Source organism: Meriones unguiculatus, chromosome 8, assembly GCF_030254825.1.
Source record: "Meriones unguiculatus strain TT.TT164.6M chromosome 8, Bangor_MerUng_6.1, whole genome shotgun sequence".
In the NCBI taxonomy this organism is placed as follows: domain Eukaryota; kingdom Metazoa; phylum Chordata; class Mammalia; order Rodentia; family Muridae; genus Meriones; species Meriones unguiculatus.
The window spans coordinates 70857964-70876916 of record NC_083356.1 but is presented as its reverse complement, the minus strand read 5'-3'; the positions used below and the strand labels follow the sequence as shown (position 1 = coordinate 70876916).

The 18953-nt window shown below is 50.5% G+C and overlaps 1 protein-coding gene across 4 annotated transcripts in view; it reads right to left on the bottom strand.

Annotated features, from left to right (window-relative positions):
* Positions 1–230: 230 nt before the first annotated feature.
* The window catches only part of Olfm1 (olfactomedin 1), a 36282-nt gene continuing 17559 nt past the window's right edge, over positions 231–18953 (bottom strand). For 2 of the 4 annotated variants that reach the window (XM_021638631.2, XM_021638551.2), the window contains exons 3-6: positions 17164–17319; positions 15003–15222; positions 7497–7603; positions 231–1906 (exon numbers count right to left, since the gene is read on the bottom strand). In XM_021638631.2, the coding sequence (XP_021494306.1) occupies positions 1232–1906; positions 7497–7603; positions 15003–15222; positions 17164–17319 (1158 nt within the window). In that variant the 3' untranslated portion in view covers positions 231–1231. Of the gene's footprint in view, positions 1907–7496; positions 7604–15002; positions 15223–15400; positions 15737–17163; positions 17320–18953 lie in introns of those variants that run through there. The other 2 variants (XM_021638776.2, XM_021638706.2) reach the window with 1 other exon arrangement.

The window sequence follows — 18953 nt, the reverse complement described above, 5'->3', positions numbered from 1 at the left end:
ATGGCACCAGGGTTGTCTCACATGGGTGCCTGTTCCTGGAAAGAAGAGTAGGTGAAGGATGGGAGCCCAAGGTGGGGGAAACTCCAAGCCTTTTCTGGCTTTGGAAAAGTAGGAGGTTGGGATCCACTGTCCTCTCTCCCTTCTGAGTCTTGTGGTCTGGAAGGTAGCTATGAAGACTAGGTGTGTCCATCACATCTCTCTTGTCACACACAATAAGCAAAGCAAGGATGTCTCCTAATATTTTTTATTGTTCCTTAGATAACTGAATAGTACAAAGTTGCCCTCTTTTATTTATTTTTTTCTTAAAAAATGACCTTTCCATACATGGCTGCCCTTGGGGAGTTCCTTCCTGTCGGAAACTGAAGTTTCCCAAGATGCGTCCTTCCCATCTACGGTTACACAATTCAGATAACTTGACAAGAGAAAAATTCCACTGGGTTATTAGCAACATGAATTTGACTAAGTCTCCTATAAGGGCGAACACTGATTTTTTTTTTCTTTTTCTTTTTAGAAACAGAATCCATCCACTTATCAATCCAAACTACAGCATTGCATGACAACATTCATTGCATAAATTGAACACATGGAGTTACCACCTCGGGGAATAACAGACGAACACCTCACAATCTAGCTACAGGGTACGCAAGTTCAACAACGTGGGTACGGCAACTTCACTCTACGCACACCCACCATCGCTTCGGGAAGGTACTAGACACAAGTCCATGAGCTACTGGGAGTCTCGGCACAGTTAATCTAAGAGACAACAACACAGTCAAGAAAAAGGCAGCTGCGATACGTGTGGGCTAAAGCAGCCTACATCGAGCGCCGCAGGGGCTGGGGCTCTGGGTGGGGAGAACGGCCATCACGTCATCGCGCTGGGCACAACCTAAGGAGATGTCCATGCAATCCTAACAGTGTGGTTGTTCTTGGGTGAGAGGGGCCAACAGTCATCGCCTTGCTTCTTTGAGTTATTTGACCAGAGAGAGGGGGGATGGGGACAGCCAGCGAACCGTGGGCTGCAGTTCCATCCACATGTGGCGATTTCTTCTGAAATCTGTAGCCCACCTGCACGAGGAGGAGGAACACAGAGGTGACACCGTCCCTCGGCGTCAGAAATGCGCTGATTTCTCAAAATCAGGACTTTTAGTATTCTTGGGATCATTTGGCAGCTGTTTCATGGAAATGTCCTCGGGGTGAGGACTTGGACCCTTGGCTTCTGGGAAAGCGGGAGCTACAACTCGTCGGAGCGGATGACGTGGAAGAGGGTGACATTGTAGAGGGTCTGATGGCCGTTGTTCCAGGCGTACAGCGCGCGGTCCTTAGGGTTGTAGTCCAGCATGGAGATGTGAGAATATTTGTTCTGGAAGGGGATGTCAATGTACTCGTAGGTTGAGGCGTTGGTCTGGTAGGCATAGTGGACTTTGGTGCCCCCCGAGTAGCCATTGGTGACGTAGAGGGTCCCACAGATGATGAAGGCCTCACCGGCACTGCGCTTAGGGTAGCTGGTGTTCCAGGTCTGCAGGATCTGCAGTGAGACAGGATCCAGCTTGCTGATGACAATGTTGCCAGCATTCTGGTTTGTGGCATACACAGCCCAGAGCCCGTTCTCATCCACCATGAGGTCGATGTCTGAGTGCCCACCCCAGGCATAGTGGTACATGTTGTTGTAGCCAGCGTAGTCCAGACTGCGTGTCTTCAGGATCGTCTCTGTCTTCAGGTCAAACCTAATGATAATGTGACTCTGGAATTTGTTGAAATAGATGGAGCCATTGTAGACCACCTGACCTGTGCCCGACCATGGGTGCGGGAGACGGTGCGAGGTAAAATTGTCCGTGTTCATGAAGTCCACCATGGACTTGTACTCACGGACAAAGCGGTTGTTGTGATAACCATCCATGTACCACACCTGTGGGGAGAGCAGACCTGGTTAGTGTCCCACATAAGGAGGGTGCAGAAACTTAAAACAGAAGGACTTGGAAGAACCATCAAGACGAGAGCATCCTGCCCTGCATCCAAGAACATTGGATTTGCCCCGGTCCCCACTTGGGACTATTTTCTTACTCCTGGGAAAGACAGGACACAGTGGAGGGACAGGAGTGGGGACAGGGAGTCAGGGTTCTCAGACATAACAGTCCACTGCCAGTCCATGCAATATACATCAGAGGGTGGTTTGGGTGCCCCCCCAGGTCCCCAGATGGAACCCTTTCTACTTGGAATAGAACCATGTTATGGGACAACAGTCACAGCTGTTTGCTCAGTATTGGGTCTTGGCCAAGGGCTTGGGAGAAAGGAGTGTCATCAAAGCAGGGTCTCGATGCTGGAGTCAGCGTCGCAAAGGGCACAGCTGCCAGGTAGATGCTCCCACACTGAGGAGCTTCTGTCTGCAAGGACACCCGGCTCTCAAGGTGAGTGCCGGGAAGGGCCATCTTCCAGTGCACTGATGGGACACTGTGAGTCCTCTTGTCTCACCAGGCTGTTGCTGATGTGCAGTCTGAGTCATCATCCTGCTGGTGTGTGTGTGTGTGTGTGTGTGTGTGTGTGTGTGTGTGTGTGTGTTTGTGCACGTGCATCCGTGCAAGCACACACAGAGGAAGGTAATTAACCGGGGCTTTGGTTCGCTTTGGGGGTCAATCACTCATTCCCTAATCTGGGGAAAGCACTTCTCAGACTGAAATTTGGGTCTCGCAGCTGTGGAAAATCAACCAAGTAACTCAGCTGCGGCCTGAGTCTGAAGCGTTACAAAGGAAGTAAATTTTGATGACTGTTTGCATGCCAGTCGACCTGAGAATCATCTGGACTTGGAACCAAAACCTTTAGTCATCTTGAAGCAATTCTGGAGCAAATGAGAAATGGGTGGGTTAGAAGAGGAGATGGTGGTGTCAGCCTGGCATTAAGGCAGCTGCCTTATCCACAGAGAGCTGCGGAAGCTGAGCAGGGATTAGGGCTGCGGCAGCTCTCAGGCTTGGCATGAATTTTTTTGTTAAAACAAAGCAAAGCAAAGCAAAACCAAACCAACCAACCAAACAAACAAAAAACAAAAAAAAAAAAAAAGAAAAGAAAACAAAACAAACAAAAAACTGTTCCTGAGACATCATTCAGATGCTTGGGAGCAGATGTGCCCTTTGTTTTTAATGAGATTAAAAACAACAACAGCAACAACAGGGTCTCATTTGAGGTGGTTATTATCCTCAGTGATCTGGGTCATGGATTAAGGATGTATCGGGACATGTCTCTGGGGGAAAAGCTGCCCACCACTGCTCCCTCAATGGGCTGCCTTGAGGGACAGGGCCTTCTCATGTCCTCTAAAAGGATCAGTGGTTCTTTCCACTTAGACTCAAGGGTGCCCAGCTAACGACGGAGGGCAGAGTTGAGGCTGTCGGATGCCCACACTGCATGACTTTACTAGAGGACATGAGCCTCATCATGCAGTGTGAACCCTCCTATGAGCCTATGTAGCAGTGGAGCTGCCTTCGTGGCAGGGTGTGGGGACAGGCGGCCAGGGTTCTCAGACATAAACAGCCAGCTGGGAAATAGAGGGGACCAGCGGAAGAGAGGTCACTCTCTAGTCCTGATTTCTGTCTCTCAATAGCTGACCCCCGAGAATTTTGCCATAACCAGACCACCTGCAAAAGAGATACACACACTCCCTTTTCTAAGTAACTTCACAAGCCGGTCTGTTGAAACAGCTCGTGAACCATGCCTCAAGTCCAACCCCACTGTGACCTATGTATGAGCAAGGATTCTTTTGATCCATGTTTTATCTCACGCATCACCCTTCTCCCGCTGCCCAGTGGACCTATAAAAAAATCTGCTCTTCAGGGAATGAGCTCTGTGGATAAGAAAAAGGAGTATGTCGGCATAGCCTAACATCCAAACTTAGTTACACATTTCGTAGTTTCCCAGATCACATCTATCGCTGCTGCCCAGGCACACAGGGGCATCCTTCTAACATCTGTGTTTGATTCTGGTGCATCGTATTTTTCCGCCTCATAATGAACTTGCTAACTTTGCATCTCTCTCACCCTGTCATTCTCTCCTATGGTGGATGTCAAGTGCCTGGGTTGCCTGCTTAGAGGTCCCGAGGCTTTGTGGGGCTTTCTGAGCTGTTTTGCACATCACCAAGTTGTGCCCCTGCTGCTGGTTTCACCATTTTCAGAAGAGGAAACTGAGGTCAGGAAGGTCTTAATTGTGTTAAATGTAGTTGCTTTTCATGGAGGTTGGCCAGGCAGAGCTGCTGGGGCTGTCCAGCAGCTTACAATGCAGCCGAGGTGTTTTTGGCCATGCTATTTCAGGGCCCTTCTTAGTACCAAGGTTTGAGTTTTGCTCTTCTCGCTGGCTTACCAAGCACTTCACAAGTGTCCTCCTGAAACTGCTAACATCAAGGAATTCGGCCTTGGAAAGATGTTCTAAAGGGAGCCGTTAGTGAAGGGGTGGAGAGAGCCTCAGTGGGAGGCCAGGAGGAAGTGGCTGGATGCCAGCCACCCCAGGAATGTCCCAGTCCCTACTCCCACTGAGAAAGGATTAGAAGGGATGTCTAAGCTGCCAGCAGACAGAGCTGCAGGCCCCAGGATATCTGCATAATCTAAAGCATTCTGCATAATTCCACCCTCTGTTCTAAGGATCATCTGCTGGTTTTGTTGCTGCTTAGATGAGGGGAAAGAGTTTTTGAGCACAGAGCTTAGTGAGGGCTTAAGCGGTACCCCACCCCTTGGAACATGAACCTCCTGGGGCGGTGAGAGCATGTCACAAACCCCCTCTCTTGTGTAAGCTAGACCAGAATCCTGAGGTGGGGGAACAGTAAAGGAGGTGGATGGAACATGGCTCTGTCAGCGTGTCCCAACCCAAGTGGACTGTGAGTTTTAGAACCTGGCATGAAATCTTTGAAATTCCAGGGGCCTGGAGCTATGTACGGTAGGTGGGGTGTAGGGGTTTATGCAGCCTATATACAAAAAATACACCAGCTCCTGCCAAGCTCTTCCCACAGCCAATGCTGGTGAAAAGGGCCTGGCCTCTGTTGGGGCTAGGGTCTGTGGCTCACTGCTGAGTAAGGTGTCCTAGCACAGCACCTGTATGCAGTTGGTGCTTGATAGACAGAAGAAGGCCCATGCAAAGGTGCCCCAAGCTAAGTTTGTTCTAACAGTTTACGCAGAGGCAGTGGGGACTGAGCTAGCTCAGCACGGCCCCTCGGCACACATACTAATCTGCAGCTTTCTGAAGCCTCTTCATGGGTCCCATGCAATTCCCCCTTCTCTGTTTCACCCCATCCCTCTCAGGAAATCCTCCATGGCGGCCTGCTCTAAAGCCAACATCAATCTCCAGCCCCCCTCGATTTTGTGTGTGGCTAGTTATTGGTCTCCCGTGTGTACGTGATCAAAAGTGCTTGGGAGATTGGAAGGAAGCAAAACAAAACAAACACTGCTGGTGCTGATCAATGGCAGCATGAGGCGACATGTCACTTAGCAGGCTGGGACACATGAGCCACTGTGGACAGCATGTGGTTCAGAATGGTTAGAGCCCAACGTGCCCAGAGCAGCGCCCAATACTGTGTGTTTGCAGCCAATCAGCATCTTGCCCCTTGCCTGCTGTCAGCCCTCACGAAGGCCCCTCCTCCTCCTAGCCACTCTGTCTGCCACCAGAGCTTCCTCTCCTGGAAGGTAGTCATGAAGCAGAAAACAGATACCTAATTGTCACAGCACCCACGGCTGTCCCAACAGCTTTGTGAACCTACATTCTTGCTATGCCTTGTACCCCAGAGGCCGAGGCACACACATATGTAGCGTCAGAAGGCTCCAGATGCAGGCTCCTCTGATGATCTTGGCTAGCCAGTGTGGGGTTGATGGTGGTCTCCCTGATCTGTGCTGTCAGGGGAGGTCCTTTGTGGGTAGCCTCAGCCCAGAATCTCATAGATTCAGTGACTCCAGAGACCAGCCTCTGAGGACATGGCCCGTTTGTGTGAGTGGAGATTAACAGTTTTCAGAGGCCTTTGAAAGAGGCCCTGGTGATGGAAGGTATATAGAGAGCATGTGTTTGGGGATTGGGAGTGTGTGTAGGGGGAAGGGGGCACAGATGTAGTTACATCATTCTCTGCAGTCCAGAGCTGGTAACTAGACAGAACATGCTGGGACAGAGCCTGGCATGCTGGTCTGGTCTTCCTAAGCAACTCCTGTCTTTGCCTTCTTTCTCCCCATAATGCCTCTGTCATCCACATCTGTAGTGAGGTGGTGCTCCTAACCAAACTTTAAACTGAGCAGAGGTAGTTGTTTCTGATGGGATGTGGCTACAGACGCATCCTAAATGTCCCAGTCAGCGTTACTTGTCTGCATTAGTGGTCAACCTGACCCAAGCTAGGATCACCTGCACAAAGAGTCACAGAAGCTGCCTTCTGTCAAAGTGTTTATATAGCCAGAGAGCACAGACTAGAATGCTGAGAAACCAGATTACCATCGTGATCCAGGGAATTTATGTCCACACATTCCTGTCCCTATTGTATCTTCAGGGCAGCTCAGCCAACCCTCCAAGCTGCCTGGCATGTGAAGGAGCTGGGGCCTCAGTGGCACTGGTCTATAAAGCTGACATATCTAGAGGGTCTTTTGCCTACCCCCAGTGGCCTCCCATTTCCTGTGCTGCCTACCCTTGCTCTGCCTGCCATGGAGGGATGTGATGAGGCTTGGGGGATCTTGGATTTCAGCCTCCTTCCTTTGGGTCCAAGGAGGACCTTCTAGTTCTGAGTGTGTCTGTCCACTATCCTGCAAACCTCTGACAAGAAGAGCCTTGGGGAGAAGTGCCAGACCCCAGGAGGCTCGTCCTGGCTACAGTAATTAGGGCTGTGTGGCAACAAAGGATTCACAGAAGCACAGCTTCCCTTCCATCTCTGTCGGAGCTTCCCGGAGACCCTGACTGCTCCTTACAGGCATCCTTTTTCAAGGGTTTCTCTCTGCCTCTGACTCCAGATGCCCACCTTCTGAAGTGGTAGGCATAATCCCCAGGAAGGAGAAGTAGTCAAAAATGGGCAGCTAGATAATTTTTCTTTTCTGAGGTTTTCCCAGGGAGGAAACACCCAGAAAAAAACCCAGCCTCTTCTCAAAATCAAAAGGGAACACAGAGCTTCTATCAGCCATGAAAGGAATGGCAAATGAGTACAAATCAGCTGTCATTAAAACAAGAAAGGCCTAATAGATTCCATCCCTGAAGCACAGGCAATGATGGGAACTGCCCATAGCGGTCAGCACAGGAGATGCCTGGGCAGCCTCCTCGGCCATGGGGCAGAGCTGCCACCACCATCCTCACATGGACAGCCTCCCCGCCCCACTGTCTGTCATATGTGTTAGCATAAGAGCTTCCACTAGCTTTCCTTTGAAGAAGCCCTTGGGAGACTCTGTCTCTGCCCAGTCCACATCCCCTTAAGTTGTCGGCCTGGGAGGCAGACATGACTGGCAGTACGGTGAGGGACAGAGACCAGGCCTGTTATGTCCCTTAAGAGCTTAGGGGACACTTACCCTGTTGTCACCTTCTGGGGCCAGTGGGTCTGTCATCCAGGACCCGAACCTTGAGCCAGAGGTCTTGACAGTCACTGGGTCACTTATGCCTGTCAGCTTCCCGCAGGCTGGAACAGAGTGTACACAGGTCAGGACCAACAGGTGACTGAGAGCCTGGCTCCCTCCCCCAATGGCACAGCTAGGCTTGAAGGACAGGTGCTTTATCCTTTTCTCCTCCAGATCTGGAGGCTGGCAGCTCATGGTGCCACTTACACAGGTCCCAATTGAGGGCAGCATGGGTAGGGCATAGCAGTCAGTGGCTGCCCTCCTGGACCTCATGAATCCTTGGGAGCAAAAGACCAGGGCAGCCCAGATAACAAGTGAGGGTTGGCCTCAGAAAACCTCAGTCTTCTCTGGGAAATGGAGCAAAAGAGTCCAGTCGTCCCTGGCTGCTAGAATAAAATGCTTATCCAGCATAGTAGGCAGCAGGAGGGAATTTAGAATCCTGGACCCAGGCTCGGTTCACCTCCTCAAACATAGACAATCCTAGCAGTCCACAACAGCACCCCCGCACTGTGGGAGCACCTTTCCTGTGTATATGTCTGTCTTGGAACCAGGCTCCTGGTGGAGGTGGGTGGATGCTGCTGCTGTCCTGCTGTGTGTGGGGTGGGGGGGGGTGGGGCGGTGAGGGTGTCTTGGACGTCCATGCTCTCAAGAGGAGCAGCCCCTGGCAGGAGGGCTCATGGGTTCTTGAATGTGACTTCTGCAGCCCTCCCACATCACAGATGGCCAGAGATGACCTCAGAGCCACAACTTGGTCATTCGGGAGATGCTAAGGCTGTGACACAGCATACCTGCCTTGCCAGCAGCTCTCTTGCCACCCATGTGGCCCCAGCTAAAGCCTGATATCTAGGAATCCTCCTCATCTGACTAGGTCAGGCTGGAGTGTGGCCCCCCTCCCCAGTCTGTAGGATACCCCTCAAGGGCCACATTAGCATACGTACACACTGTCTGCAAAGTTCAGAGAAGATCCAGGTGCTTAGGTGGGATTGTGAGAGACTTAACCTGAGACCACAGGGAAGCAGAGATAATCCTACAGAGAGCAGGTTGTGGGGCCTTTAGGCCCAGGGGAGAGTGCAGCTCACCCTGCTCCCATACTCAGCACCATCTCCCCAAGCCTGAAATGGGGTGAGTATGTCCCCAGTGGCATTGTATAGGAATGGAAAGAACAACTGCTTGGCTTGGCCGAGGAGCCAGCAGAGAGGGCACCCTGGACATCCAGAGGCTCAGCAGAATTAAAAGCCTGCTGTATGCAGAAAAGAGACACTTGGATTCCCACCAATGCCCCAGTGCTGGTATCCTGTTCACACCAGGAAGTTCCACACTGTATGCACTCTATTGTACCTTCCCCAAAGGTACTTCCCCTTCTAGGAGGATCTTGGGTTTTTTTCACACCAATACTTTCTATTGAAGCTTGAGGCTTCATGGAGGTCTTGGGCGCAAGGGTCTGAGAGGACCACTGATGAGCACAAGGCATGCCCATCTGGCCTCTGTGCACACTTCCCTGCCTTGCCCAAGCTCTGAGCTTGGAAGAGACATCAAGGAAATGGAAAGGAAAAAGAAGGCATGAAGAAAGCCAAGGTTGACCAGTGTTGACAGGATTTGGAAGTGTGAGGTTCCTGATGGATTTGTGGAAACATTTCCTTTCCATAAATCCTAGAAGCAACTTTACACACACATACATGCATGTATGCATGCACTCACACACGCACACTGCATGAACACACTCGCACACCTGCATGCTTTCTTAGGTTTGATTGAGTTTTGAGTGGGCTACCTGTAGAGGCTGGGCAGGGGGAGCCCAAGCTGGACTCCACCCCTCATGCCCAGTTTTTCTTTCTTTGCTCCTGTTGACTTAGCAGAGGGTCTTGCATTACCAGGAGACAGAGGTTCCCTCCAAAATGGGTGGGAACTGAGAAGAAGCCAACAGAAGACAACCCTTCTGCAAGCCCTCTTCCCAGATGCCGTTCTGCCATCCAGACCCACCATTCACAGAGCACTGATCCTGTAATTTCTCATAGAAAGCCTGCCATCCATACTGGAGACACAATCTATGAGCTGCTTGGAGGTTACAGTTCAAAGGAATCAGCATGCACATGTGGCTGGACATCCCTGGGGAAGACACCCTGACAACCCAAAGGCATGCTGTGCCTGTGGTCCACACAGGACTCCCACACACTAGATTCTCTGAGATGCCAGCACACCTAATCTGTCCCAAAACTGGGAAGGGAGATCCCTTCCTGGCTGGACCTGACATCTTCCTGTGCATCACCTGAACATGGCAGAAGTGTCAGGAGGATGCCCACCTCAGCTTGGATGCTAGCTCTTCCTAGCCTTCCCTGCCTCCATCACCAGGCCTATTCTGTTCCCACTCTAGAACAGGATCTCACCTTCCCAGACAGCTTCTAGGGCAGGGCTCAGACCCTAAAGATGTTTTTATCTCATGCATCTCAGTGACCTCACCTGGACCCCACATTTCCTGGGGCTGCAACAAAAGCACCTGGGCTTGCTGCTCTAGGTAAGAAGCCTCTTTCACTCACCCTGCTTCCCCATAAACAAATGAAAAGACTTAGTTCTCAGAAGGGCCTCTTGAGTACATCCATTCACCACCTAGCAAGTGCTGGGGTCAGTAGGGTGAGCTTCTGGGGAGTGAAGCCCACTGTTCACGCTACCCATGCTTTCCTCAGTTACCAGCAAGCAGGTACTATATCACCAGTGACCCAACAAAGCCAAGGTGCACAAAACAGGCCTTCCAGGATATGCCTGGATGGCTCAATTATTTCACCATGAATTCAGATGGGGAATGTGCAAAAAAAAAACCATAGCTTTGCTCTCAGCCAGGTCAAGGAGCAGCCTTAAACAATCCTACCACATTCTTCCATTCTACCCATCTGAACTTTTTTTCCCCACTATATCCGAAAGTGACAGAAGGTCCATGACTGAGCTCTACAGGAAGGATGCTCAGCGGCTCCAACCTTCCAGCCACACCCAGCCTTTTCCTATGTGCACAGTCACTAGGGCAGTCAGCCTTTCAATGTTGGGGAGGGTAGGGAGGTGTGGCCACTGTGTCTTCTGCTCTCTAAGCTGCTGGGGCAGGCACAGCTCCCAGGGCCCATGGGGCTAGAGGCTGCCTGCCTTCCTTGAGTCAGGGAGTTATTTTTGGTTCCCTGTCCACACTAGTTCTGCCAAGACCTCTCGGACTGACAGAATCTAAAAGAGACTATCCCAGAGGCTTGGCGGTATCTTGGCACACCCAGTTCTAGAAGGTGCCCCTCTCCGGTCATGTACTCAGAATAGATGTGGGGGTGGTAGAAAGCCCTAGGGCCTCAGGAAGGATAGTGTCCAGGTGGGAGGGTCTTGGGATGGAGAGGCCTGGCCAAGCAGGAAGCTAGACAAGCCAAGTGCCTTGTGCACTTCCTGAGTGGATGCCAAGCTGAGAGCATCCTGGACCATCTCAAAGCTCAGATCAGGATAGGCATATCTGGGAGGCAGAGCTGGGTGAGAAGGTCTGTGGCCTCAAACAGGCTGTGGCCATGGCCTCCATCCTCAGCATTCAGCCCTGAAACTAGAGAAGTGTGATGTAGAAAGAAGTTGGTGGGCTAGGAGCAAAGTCCAAGATGGAAATGAAACAGTCCCAATGCTGACCTCAGTTTGGATTCATAGCCCACAGAAGGCCTGTGAGCATTCTCATAGAGTCATCCTTTCCCTAGCCAAGAAAGGCCAGGCCTCTAGTAGACCACGTTTTAGAAGAAACGGAAGAGCAGGTCTGGTCCAGTAGGTGCTGTAGGCTACAGGACTCCTGGGCTCTCATCCCTGGGGCTTCCACTGCCAAATCGCCCTTAACTCTCCCATCTGTGAGTGACCACACAGAATTGTGGGTCACTGTGCCCGCTGCCTTTGCTAAACCTCAGCCAGGTGACCCTGGCACCTCAAGTGTAAGAGAGGATCTTATATAGAGTTTACAGCACAGCACAGCATGGCAGCTAGAGCATCCCACCAGGGCAGGAGTTGGCAAGTAGAATCCTACTAGTGCCTCTCCTGGCTGGCAGGCACACACTTTACTAAGACATCCTCAGTAGAGCAAAAACCACACTTTGCCCCTCATTTGGCCCTAGCTGTCTGGGGTCTTCTGACCCACCTACAGAAAGAAAATAAAACCCACCAGGGAGCCCTTGGCATTAGTTGCCAGGATGGTATGACAGGTAGGCCACTTAAGCCAGCTTCAATGGCAATAGTGACCAAGGAAGCTTGCAGTACCATATGGCCAAAGTCTGGGGAGTAGCTGCCTTGAGCAGCCTGTGCTGGGGTTCTGTCCTTCTCAGGTTAGCTGCTGGGATCTGACCTTGAAGCATCCCGATTAGTGGCCATGAGGGTTTTGGGTAGCACTGCCTCTCTCTCCCTTCAGGGGACAAGATTTGTTCCAGGGGGTTGTGCTTTCAGAAAAGGCCCAAGACATGTTATGCCTAAGCTCTATGCTTAGTCCAGAGGGAAGATGTTTCAAATTCCAGGTCCTGGCTGGGCTACTCAGAAAAGCATGCCAGCCCATCAAGATGCACCAGGAGCAACTGTAACTCTGGTCCTTGAATTGTGACTTCTGCATGTGTGCATGCCAGGGATTTTCAGCAACTGACTTGAAAAGAGACAACCAGGTCAGTTCTGAGAAGAGACTTGGAGAGACTCAGGCAGCCCTTACTTCCCTTATTTCCCATGAATGTGACCAAACACCCGTAGAGGCAGACACACCAAGGAACCCGGGGCTTGTGGGCTTAAGGAGTAACACTCAGCTACTGGGTTTCCACATGTGCAGAGTCCCACCCTCTGGGCCAGCAGTGAGTGCTGCCCACAGCCAGAGTCCACATTCTGGGCATTGCCGTGCTGGGGAGGCTGGGGGATGATGCCTCTGCAAGGCTAAAGCAAAAACTGAATTAAGCAGTCACAGGGTATTAGTCCTTATGTCCCTAGGCTGAATGAATGCCTGGGACAGATGCTGAACCTATCTATAGACCTATCAGTCAACCATCTGCCATCCATTTCTGTCAGCTGCTTATCTACCCGCCGGTCACCAGTCATTGACCAATCCTCTGTCTATGCATCCATTGTTAGTATGCCTCCCACTGTCATTCTGTCCTTCCATTTATCTCTTCCCACCCCTGCTTGCCCATTTACCCACCTGCTTACTGAACTATCATATCCAAACCTCCTCTGAGCCAGACAGTGCAGAGCTGGTGACATGAACAATATCCACAAATTTTCATAGTGACCCCAGGACCTTGCAATGGAAGATGACAAGGACCTGACAAAGGCACCTGCTGTTGAGTGGCTCTTGCTGCACTAGGCATTTTATAGCTCAGAACCCCAGCGCTGGCCAGATGGGGGCTAACTGCTCCACCCCCAGCTGCTGTTTCTCTTCAAATACATCCTTACTGAAGTCCCTCTTAGGAAAGAACTACGTGCTCAGGTGACCTCACTGGTGCATCCCAGGGTGGGATTACCTGGCCCTATTATTCTCTCTTCATTCCCAAATCAAGTGTGTCTTAACAGCCCAAGGGCAGCTACGTGAGAGCCCCAAGATCCTAGCCATAAGGTAAATTCACGGAACTGCTAAAAATAGGCTGAGGACAGATGGGAAGTCTGGCTTGGCTGGGATAACCTGGAGAGCCGTGTGGGCTGGCCCCCTTTCCCAAAGGCCCATTAGTTTGGTGGCCTTGATAGTGTCCCACCATGGTCTCCATCTGGATTCTCTCGGTTTCTCCTAGGTATGACACCCAGCCTGATCATCCGGCAGGGGAAACAACATTTTTTGGGGGAAGAAACAACAAACCCAGTCTCTGTGCTTTTCAGTGACTAGGAAGACCTCTTAGTGCTTGGCTGAAAAGGCTGGGAGAGAGGCCATGGTGGAAACTAAAGGGAAGGCTGGAGGGGACTCATAGCCTGTTCCTTAGCCCAACACGCTAGATACTCCTAGAACAAATGTGCAGGCAGTGGGGGAGGAGCTCATCCAGATTGCGGCCACTAGCCCCTGCCACAGCGGGTCATGGGTCTCATGAGGCACACAAGAGTATACACTTGGAGATGATTCCTTGGTGGCCCTGCAAGGGTCCAAGGGTCTCTTCCAAACAATTAGTGTCCAATGCCTAGCACAGCTTCCTAGCTCACCAGGCCTCGGAGCCTGACACTTTTGTGTGACAAGCCAGGAGCAGCCACTGGGAGTCACCTGGAAGCTGCGACCACTAGTCTAGGGAATGCTCTCGTTCACTTGTCACCTAGCACCATGGGTTTGTACCTGTGTGTTGATCTGTGCAGGTGCACGCGTGTATGAGCTCCTGTGGAGGCCAGAAGACTACCCCAGGGATCATCTCTCAGGAGCCACCCACCTTGACAGTTCTCTCACCATATTACTTCCCAAGTAAGCCACATTGGCTGGCCAGCTAGCCCTGAGACCCATCGGTCTCCCTCCCTAACACTAGGTTTCATTTCACATGAGTCTGGGTCTTGCACTCAGGTCCTTGGGCTTATTCTGAAAGCACTTAACCAACAGTATCATCTACTTGGCCCATGCCAAGGCTTTTGAAAGGTGTTTGTTCTTTTGGGTGTTTTAAATTTGTAAGGCATGGATGAAGGGGAACCGAGTCAGAACGTCAGACAAAGCCCCTCCACCCCAATCTTTCTGGAGGCAAAGTCACCCTAACAAGTACATGGCATAAAAGCAAATGGGTTGGTCAGGCTCTGCGGGGGAATGCTGAAGCTGCTGTCAGGACATGATATATATGATTTAAAAATGACCCCCAACACCCACACATGCAGTTTGGCCAAAGCCACTGACTGGGTAATCAGTCACACATGAGATCCCAGATACCCCCACCTTAGGACTGTTGGGGAAGCATGGCTCTGAGAGAAGAGCAAGCTACCTTGCTCTCCAGTCCATGGTACCCAGGCCACTGAGGGTCCTCAATTGCTCTGTCCATAACCTGCTGCTACCGAATCCCCCTTTTTAATTCCAACTAAACCTGATGTACTGTCTGAAGATGTTTCATCAGTCCTCTTCTCAGCCTGGCTGGAGATGTGTTTCCAGCCCTTTAAATTTATCCTAAAAACACATGCCTGCATCACACACATATTAAGCACTCACATGCCTGAACACACACACACACACACACACACACACACACACACACACACACCTGGCAGTATGTGGTGTCTAAGCTCATCTTATTGTTTTTTCTAAATGTGAGGCTCAGTGGTGTCTAGCATTGGCCTTAGCATGGGGCTTGCACATGGGTGGCACTCTGGTGTGGGTGTTGCCTGTATTCTTTCTTGCTCTCTCTGGGTGGCCCTACCCAGAAGCCCTGATGCAGCCGTCACCTGCTGAGGCCAAGCAGGCACTGTGGCTTCAGCAGCACTCCCTACACCTGCGTGTGTGGCAGAGTCGGGCCAGGCAATGCCACACCTGCAGGGTGCTGGGCCTACCTAGTTTTTGCATGCATGCACGGAGCCTTTCTTCAAGATTGGACACTCTGCTCTGAAGTTCATCGTAGTCATAGGCGCCAATTTCCTCTTGCAGTTCGTTAAGCACTGACGTCAGATTCTGGACCTCCTCCTTAAACTGCAATACCAATTTGGCATCGGCCTTGTACTCTTCCAACACAGGAATCAAAGGCCTAAGTTCATCCATTTTCGCTTTTATTGCCTGCAAGGTTAAAATAAGCTGGTTCAGTGCGATGCATGCAAGAACTTGAAACACCCTGCCTTGGCCTGGCTTCTCCCTATGAGAGGGAAGGTGTGCACACTCCCATCTTAGTAAGCCGTCAGTTATCTGGTCCCAGTGAGACAGGAGAGCGTATTAAACAGTCCTCAGAACAACAACATATTTGGGAAAGCTCTTTATTTATCAGTCGAGAATGCAACATCTTAAGGTTACATGCTTTAAGTCACATACACAAAGTCTGTGGTTCTTTTTTTTTTTTTTTCTTTCTTTTTCAAAAAGTGCATTGACAAGGGTTCAAACTAATCATGGGATGCAGCTAAAGTCGCATGCAAAAGGAGGATCCTGGCTGGATTCAAGGTTCCTTAGTGAAATGGTGCTAAGGATTGGAAAAGAATCGTAAAAATGCATGGTGCAAAAAGCTCTCTGGCTCTCTCATGGTTACATGGGGGACTGCTTCTTCAGTCACTGGCGCATTGAAAAAACTCTTAAGTTAGCCCTGTAAGCAAGAAAATGAAACACCGTTGAAAAGCTAGCTCACTAGCCTGCCTCAAACAGCCATTAAAAGATACATATTTGCATGGTCACTTAAGGAAAATCACATTTTAATCACAGTAGAACAAGTTACTCAAATGGTGATGGGACTCCCTCACGGTTCTGCTGAAATTCCTTCATGCAATGTCTACAGTGTAAAAGGCAAAGGTTTGCTCTTGCTGACCCAGACTCTCAGAGCCCCCAACTTTTGGAACTCAGAGGGTGCTCTATGGATGATACTCTCCAAGGGGAGCTACCTCATGTTGCTGAAGACACTTCTGTCTTCACGGTCTGCTGAGCACAGGAGGGCAGATGCTGGCCAGGAGAGACACAAACTCTTTTTGGTCTGTAAGGTCAAAATCTCTCCAAGGTAAGTCATCATGTTACATCAGAAAAAGGGGCACAATGTTCCCCTGCCTGGGACAAGAATCACTGGCTTATTCTGCCTCAGTGGAATCTGTCTGCTATTATTTTATTTATAATATAGATTTATAATTTCATTAGCCTGCCATTTTGCCTACCTAATGTACCGCTTTTAAAAGGAGAATTAGTTCCTGCTTCACGTAGGGAGTGCATCAAAGGATAACATTAGCATAAGAGGAAAGGAGGACAGAGAGTCGCTCAGCAGTTTCCAGCCAAGCGGCTGTGTAATTTGACCTGTTCATTTACATCTGGGCCTGATTCCTAATTAACATGCATGAACACCTTAATTAAGGTGGCAGATAATTCCCAGCCCAGTCCTAGTGGAGAGTCGTATATATATACATACTTGTACATATGTATATATAATTTCAGGTCAGAGGAAGTGAGGTTTTAATGGCCGGGGTCACCTGGAGACACAGAACACTTAACGCAGCTTCATCTACAGTGTGTGCCTTGTCACAGCTAAATTAGGTCAGAAGTGAAAAACTGCCCTGAGTGATCTGGGCCCAGAAATGGCTCTAATCAATTAAGATAATCCTTGGCTAATGTGATTTACCTGCAGCAGCTGTGGAATGCTGAGGGCCTCTAATGACGCCCTGCCCAGCTGATTGCCTCAGTCAGAGGAGCAGGGAGCCTGGGACCCATGTCTCCTATAGGCTGATGAAGGAAGGGGATGAAGCTGTGTGATGGAGGTGCTGATCAAGCCCCACCCCCTTCAGTGGCCAGAGTTGGGGGGCTCTCTGTTCCCAGAGTGGTACAGTTTTGTAAGGCAGAGAACAATCTGTTCCCCAGGCCCCTAGGCATTACCTCTGTGGGGAAAGAGAAGCAGAAAAGGGAAGGAAAATCTGACTAGGAGGAGAAAGCGTGTGTGGGGGGAGGAAGGGGAGAGGAAGAAAAGAAGCGATAAGAGGTGAAGGAAGAGGAAAAGAAGAAGAGGAGAGGAACAAAGCCCCAGGCAGACACACATACCTTGAACTGCCTGGCCAGATGCTGCTTATGGCTCTCCTCCACCTGCTTGAACTTGGACTCCAGTCCTTTCATTTGGTTCTCCATCTTCTCCACGTACTGCAGGTCTCTCTGAGTCCGCCTGTCCAACACTTCTATAGATTGAGACATGTTTTGCACCTGTCAAAAGGGTAACAGGTTCAAGGCAAGAGCTGCAGCAGATGTCAGGCAGTTTCATTGTCTGCTCATCAGCCAGGCTGACCTTTCCCACAGCACCACTCTGGGAGGCAGAAGTGACCCAAACATGATTTACCAATTAATCACCAGCTTCAGACCGTTAGGACCAAGAAATCCCTAAACACTGCAAATTGGCGGGGTAAACATCCCCTCTACCCTCCTCTGTAGAACTCTAACAGTAGGCTACAGAGACCAGGGCAGGCCCTGGAGTTGCAGGCACAGGCCTAGGGGGCCATTTCTTTCTATGTTTAAGGGTGGGGCCTTTTCCACTCTATGCCAGAGAATGACTGACATCATCAGACAAGTGCACAAAGCCAAGAGATGAACCCAGAGTGATTCCAGGCCGGCCTGGGGTGTAAATTCCCTTTCCCTGAAGTCTCCTGGAATGTCCTTGTGGACAGCGTTGGTGTTATGAGTGTGAAATGAAGGGATAGGGAGCTGCTCTAGGCTCTGTGCCCAGCCTTTTCCCCACCGCACATGCCATCCATCACCCCCCACAATATCATAGGCAGATGACTGCTCGGCAAACACGCACATTCAGAACACAGAGTCAGGAATCAATCACCCAGCAAATGAAGAATCGCTGTTTTACATCCTTACGGGCATTGTTGAATGGAGTGTAGCCTCAAGATGGGACTCTATTATTCAGCACGATTCCAGAGAGCGTCAAAGAAAAACAGTTTTGGTGAGGCCACCTGCCAGCACATTTCATTTTCAGGAAACTGGCTATGGCTTATGTGAGAATGTATGCTCACCAGGGGCGAGGGGGGAGGGGAGGCAAGGCGCGGAGGATGCCGCAGTGGGCTGGGTCATTTTCTCAGAATCTAATCCAATTACTAGCAAGGAAGGTGCATCCTGAATGGCAGGTCTTCTTGCTGCTTTTTCTCTTTCTGAATTTGAAAAAGACTCCCTTCTAGGAACAGAGTCCTTGGGATAGAGGCTTGGCTCTGCTGCTCAGTGGTCAGAACAGTGAGGGCAGGTTCCTGCCTCCCACTACAAAACCTTCAGAGCAGTAAGTGGAGTGAAATAAGAAGCGGGACAAGAAGGCTTCTCACTGGCCAATCGAAAATATCACCCATTTCAGCACTTAAAGCCACAGGGGACTTCAGGACTTGAAAGCAGAATACACATTCACCTTCACATTTTACAGAACAGCCTTGCAGGGGCCTGTGAATCTGCTCCCTTCTCTTCGATGCTCTAAGGGGAAGAGCTGCTCTTGCTGAACAGCCTTTCTGGCTGCTCCATCCTCTCTGAATGGCCACAGTGTTTCTTGTGGGAAAAAAAATTGTCAAGTTTGCTATGTTTACCCTTCCAGGCCCAGCCCAAATGCTACTGCCTCCAAGGAGTCTTCTGGGATGAACTCAGATGAAGGACACTGTGAACTACTTGGGAACAAAACCACCTTATTGGAATTGAGGAGGGCAAGGGTGGGGTCCTCATCCACACCTGTACCCAGAAGAAGGGCATTCAGTGCAACCTGCCAGGATCAGAGGAAGAGCAACACGGCCACCTCTGCTCAAAGCCTCTCTTCCGAGTCTCCTCCTCCTTGGAGACTTGACACCAACAAGAACAGAGCT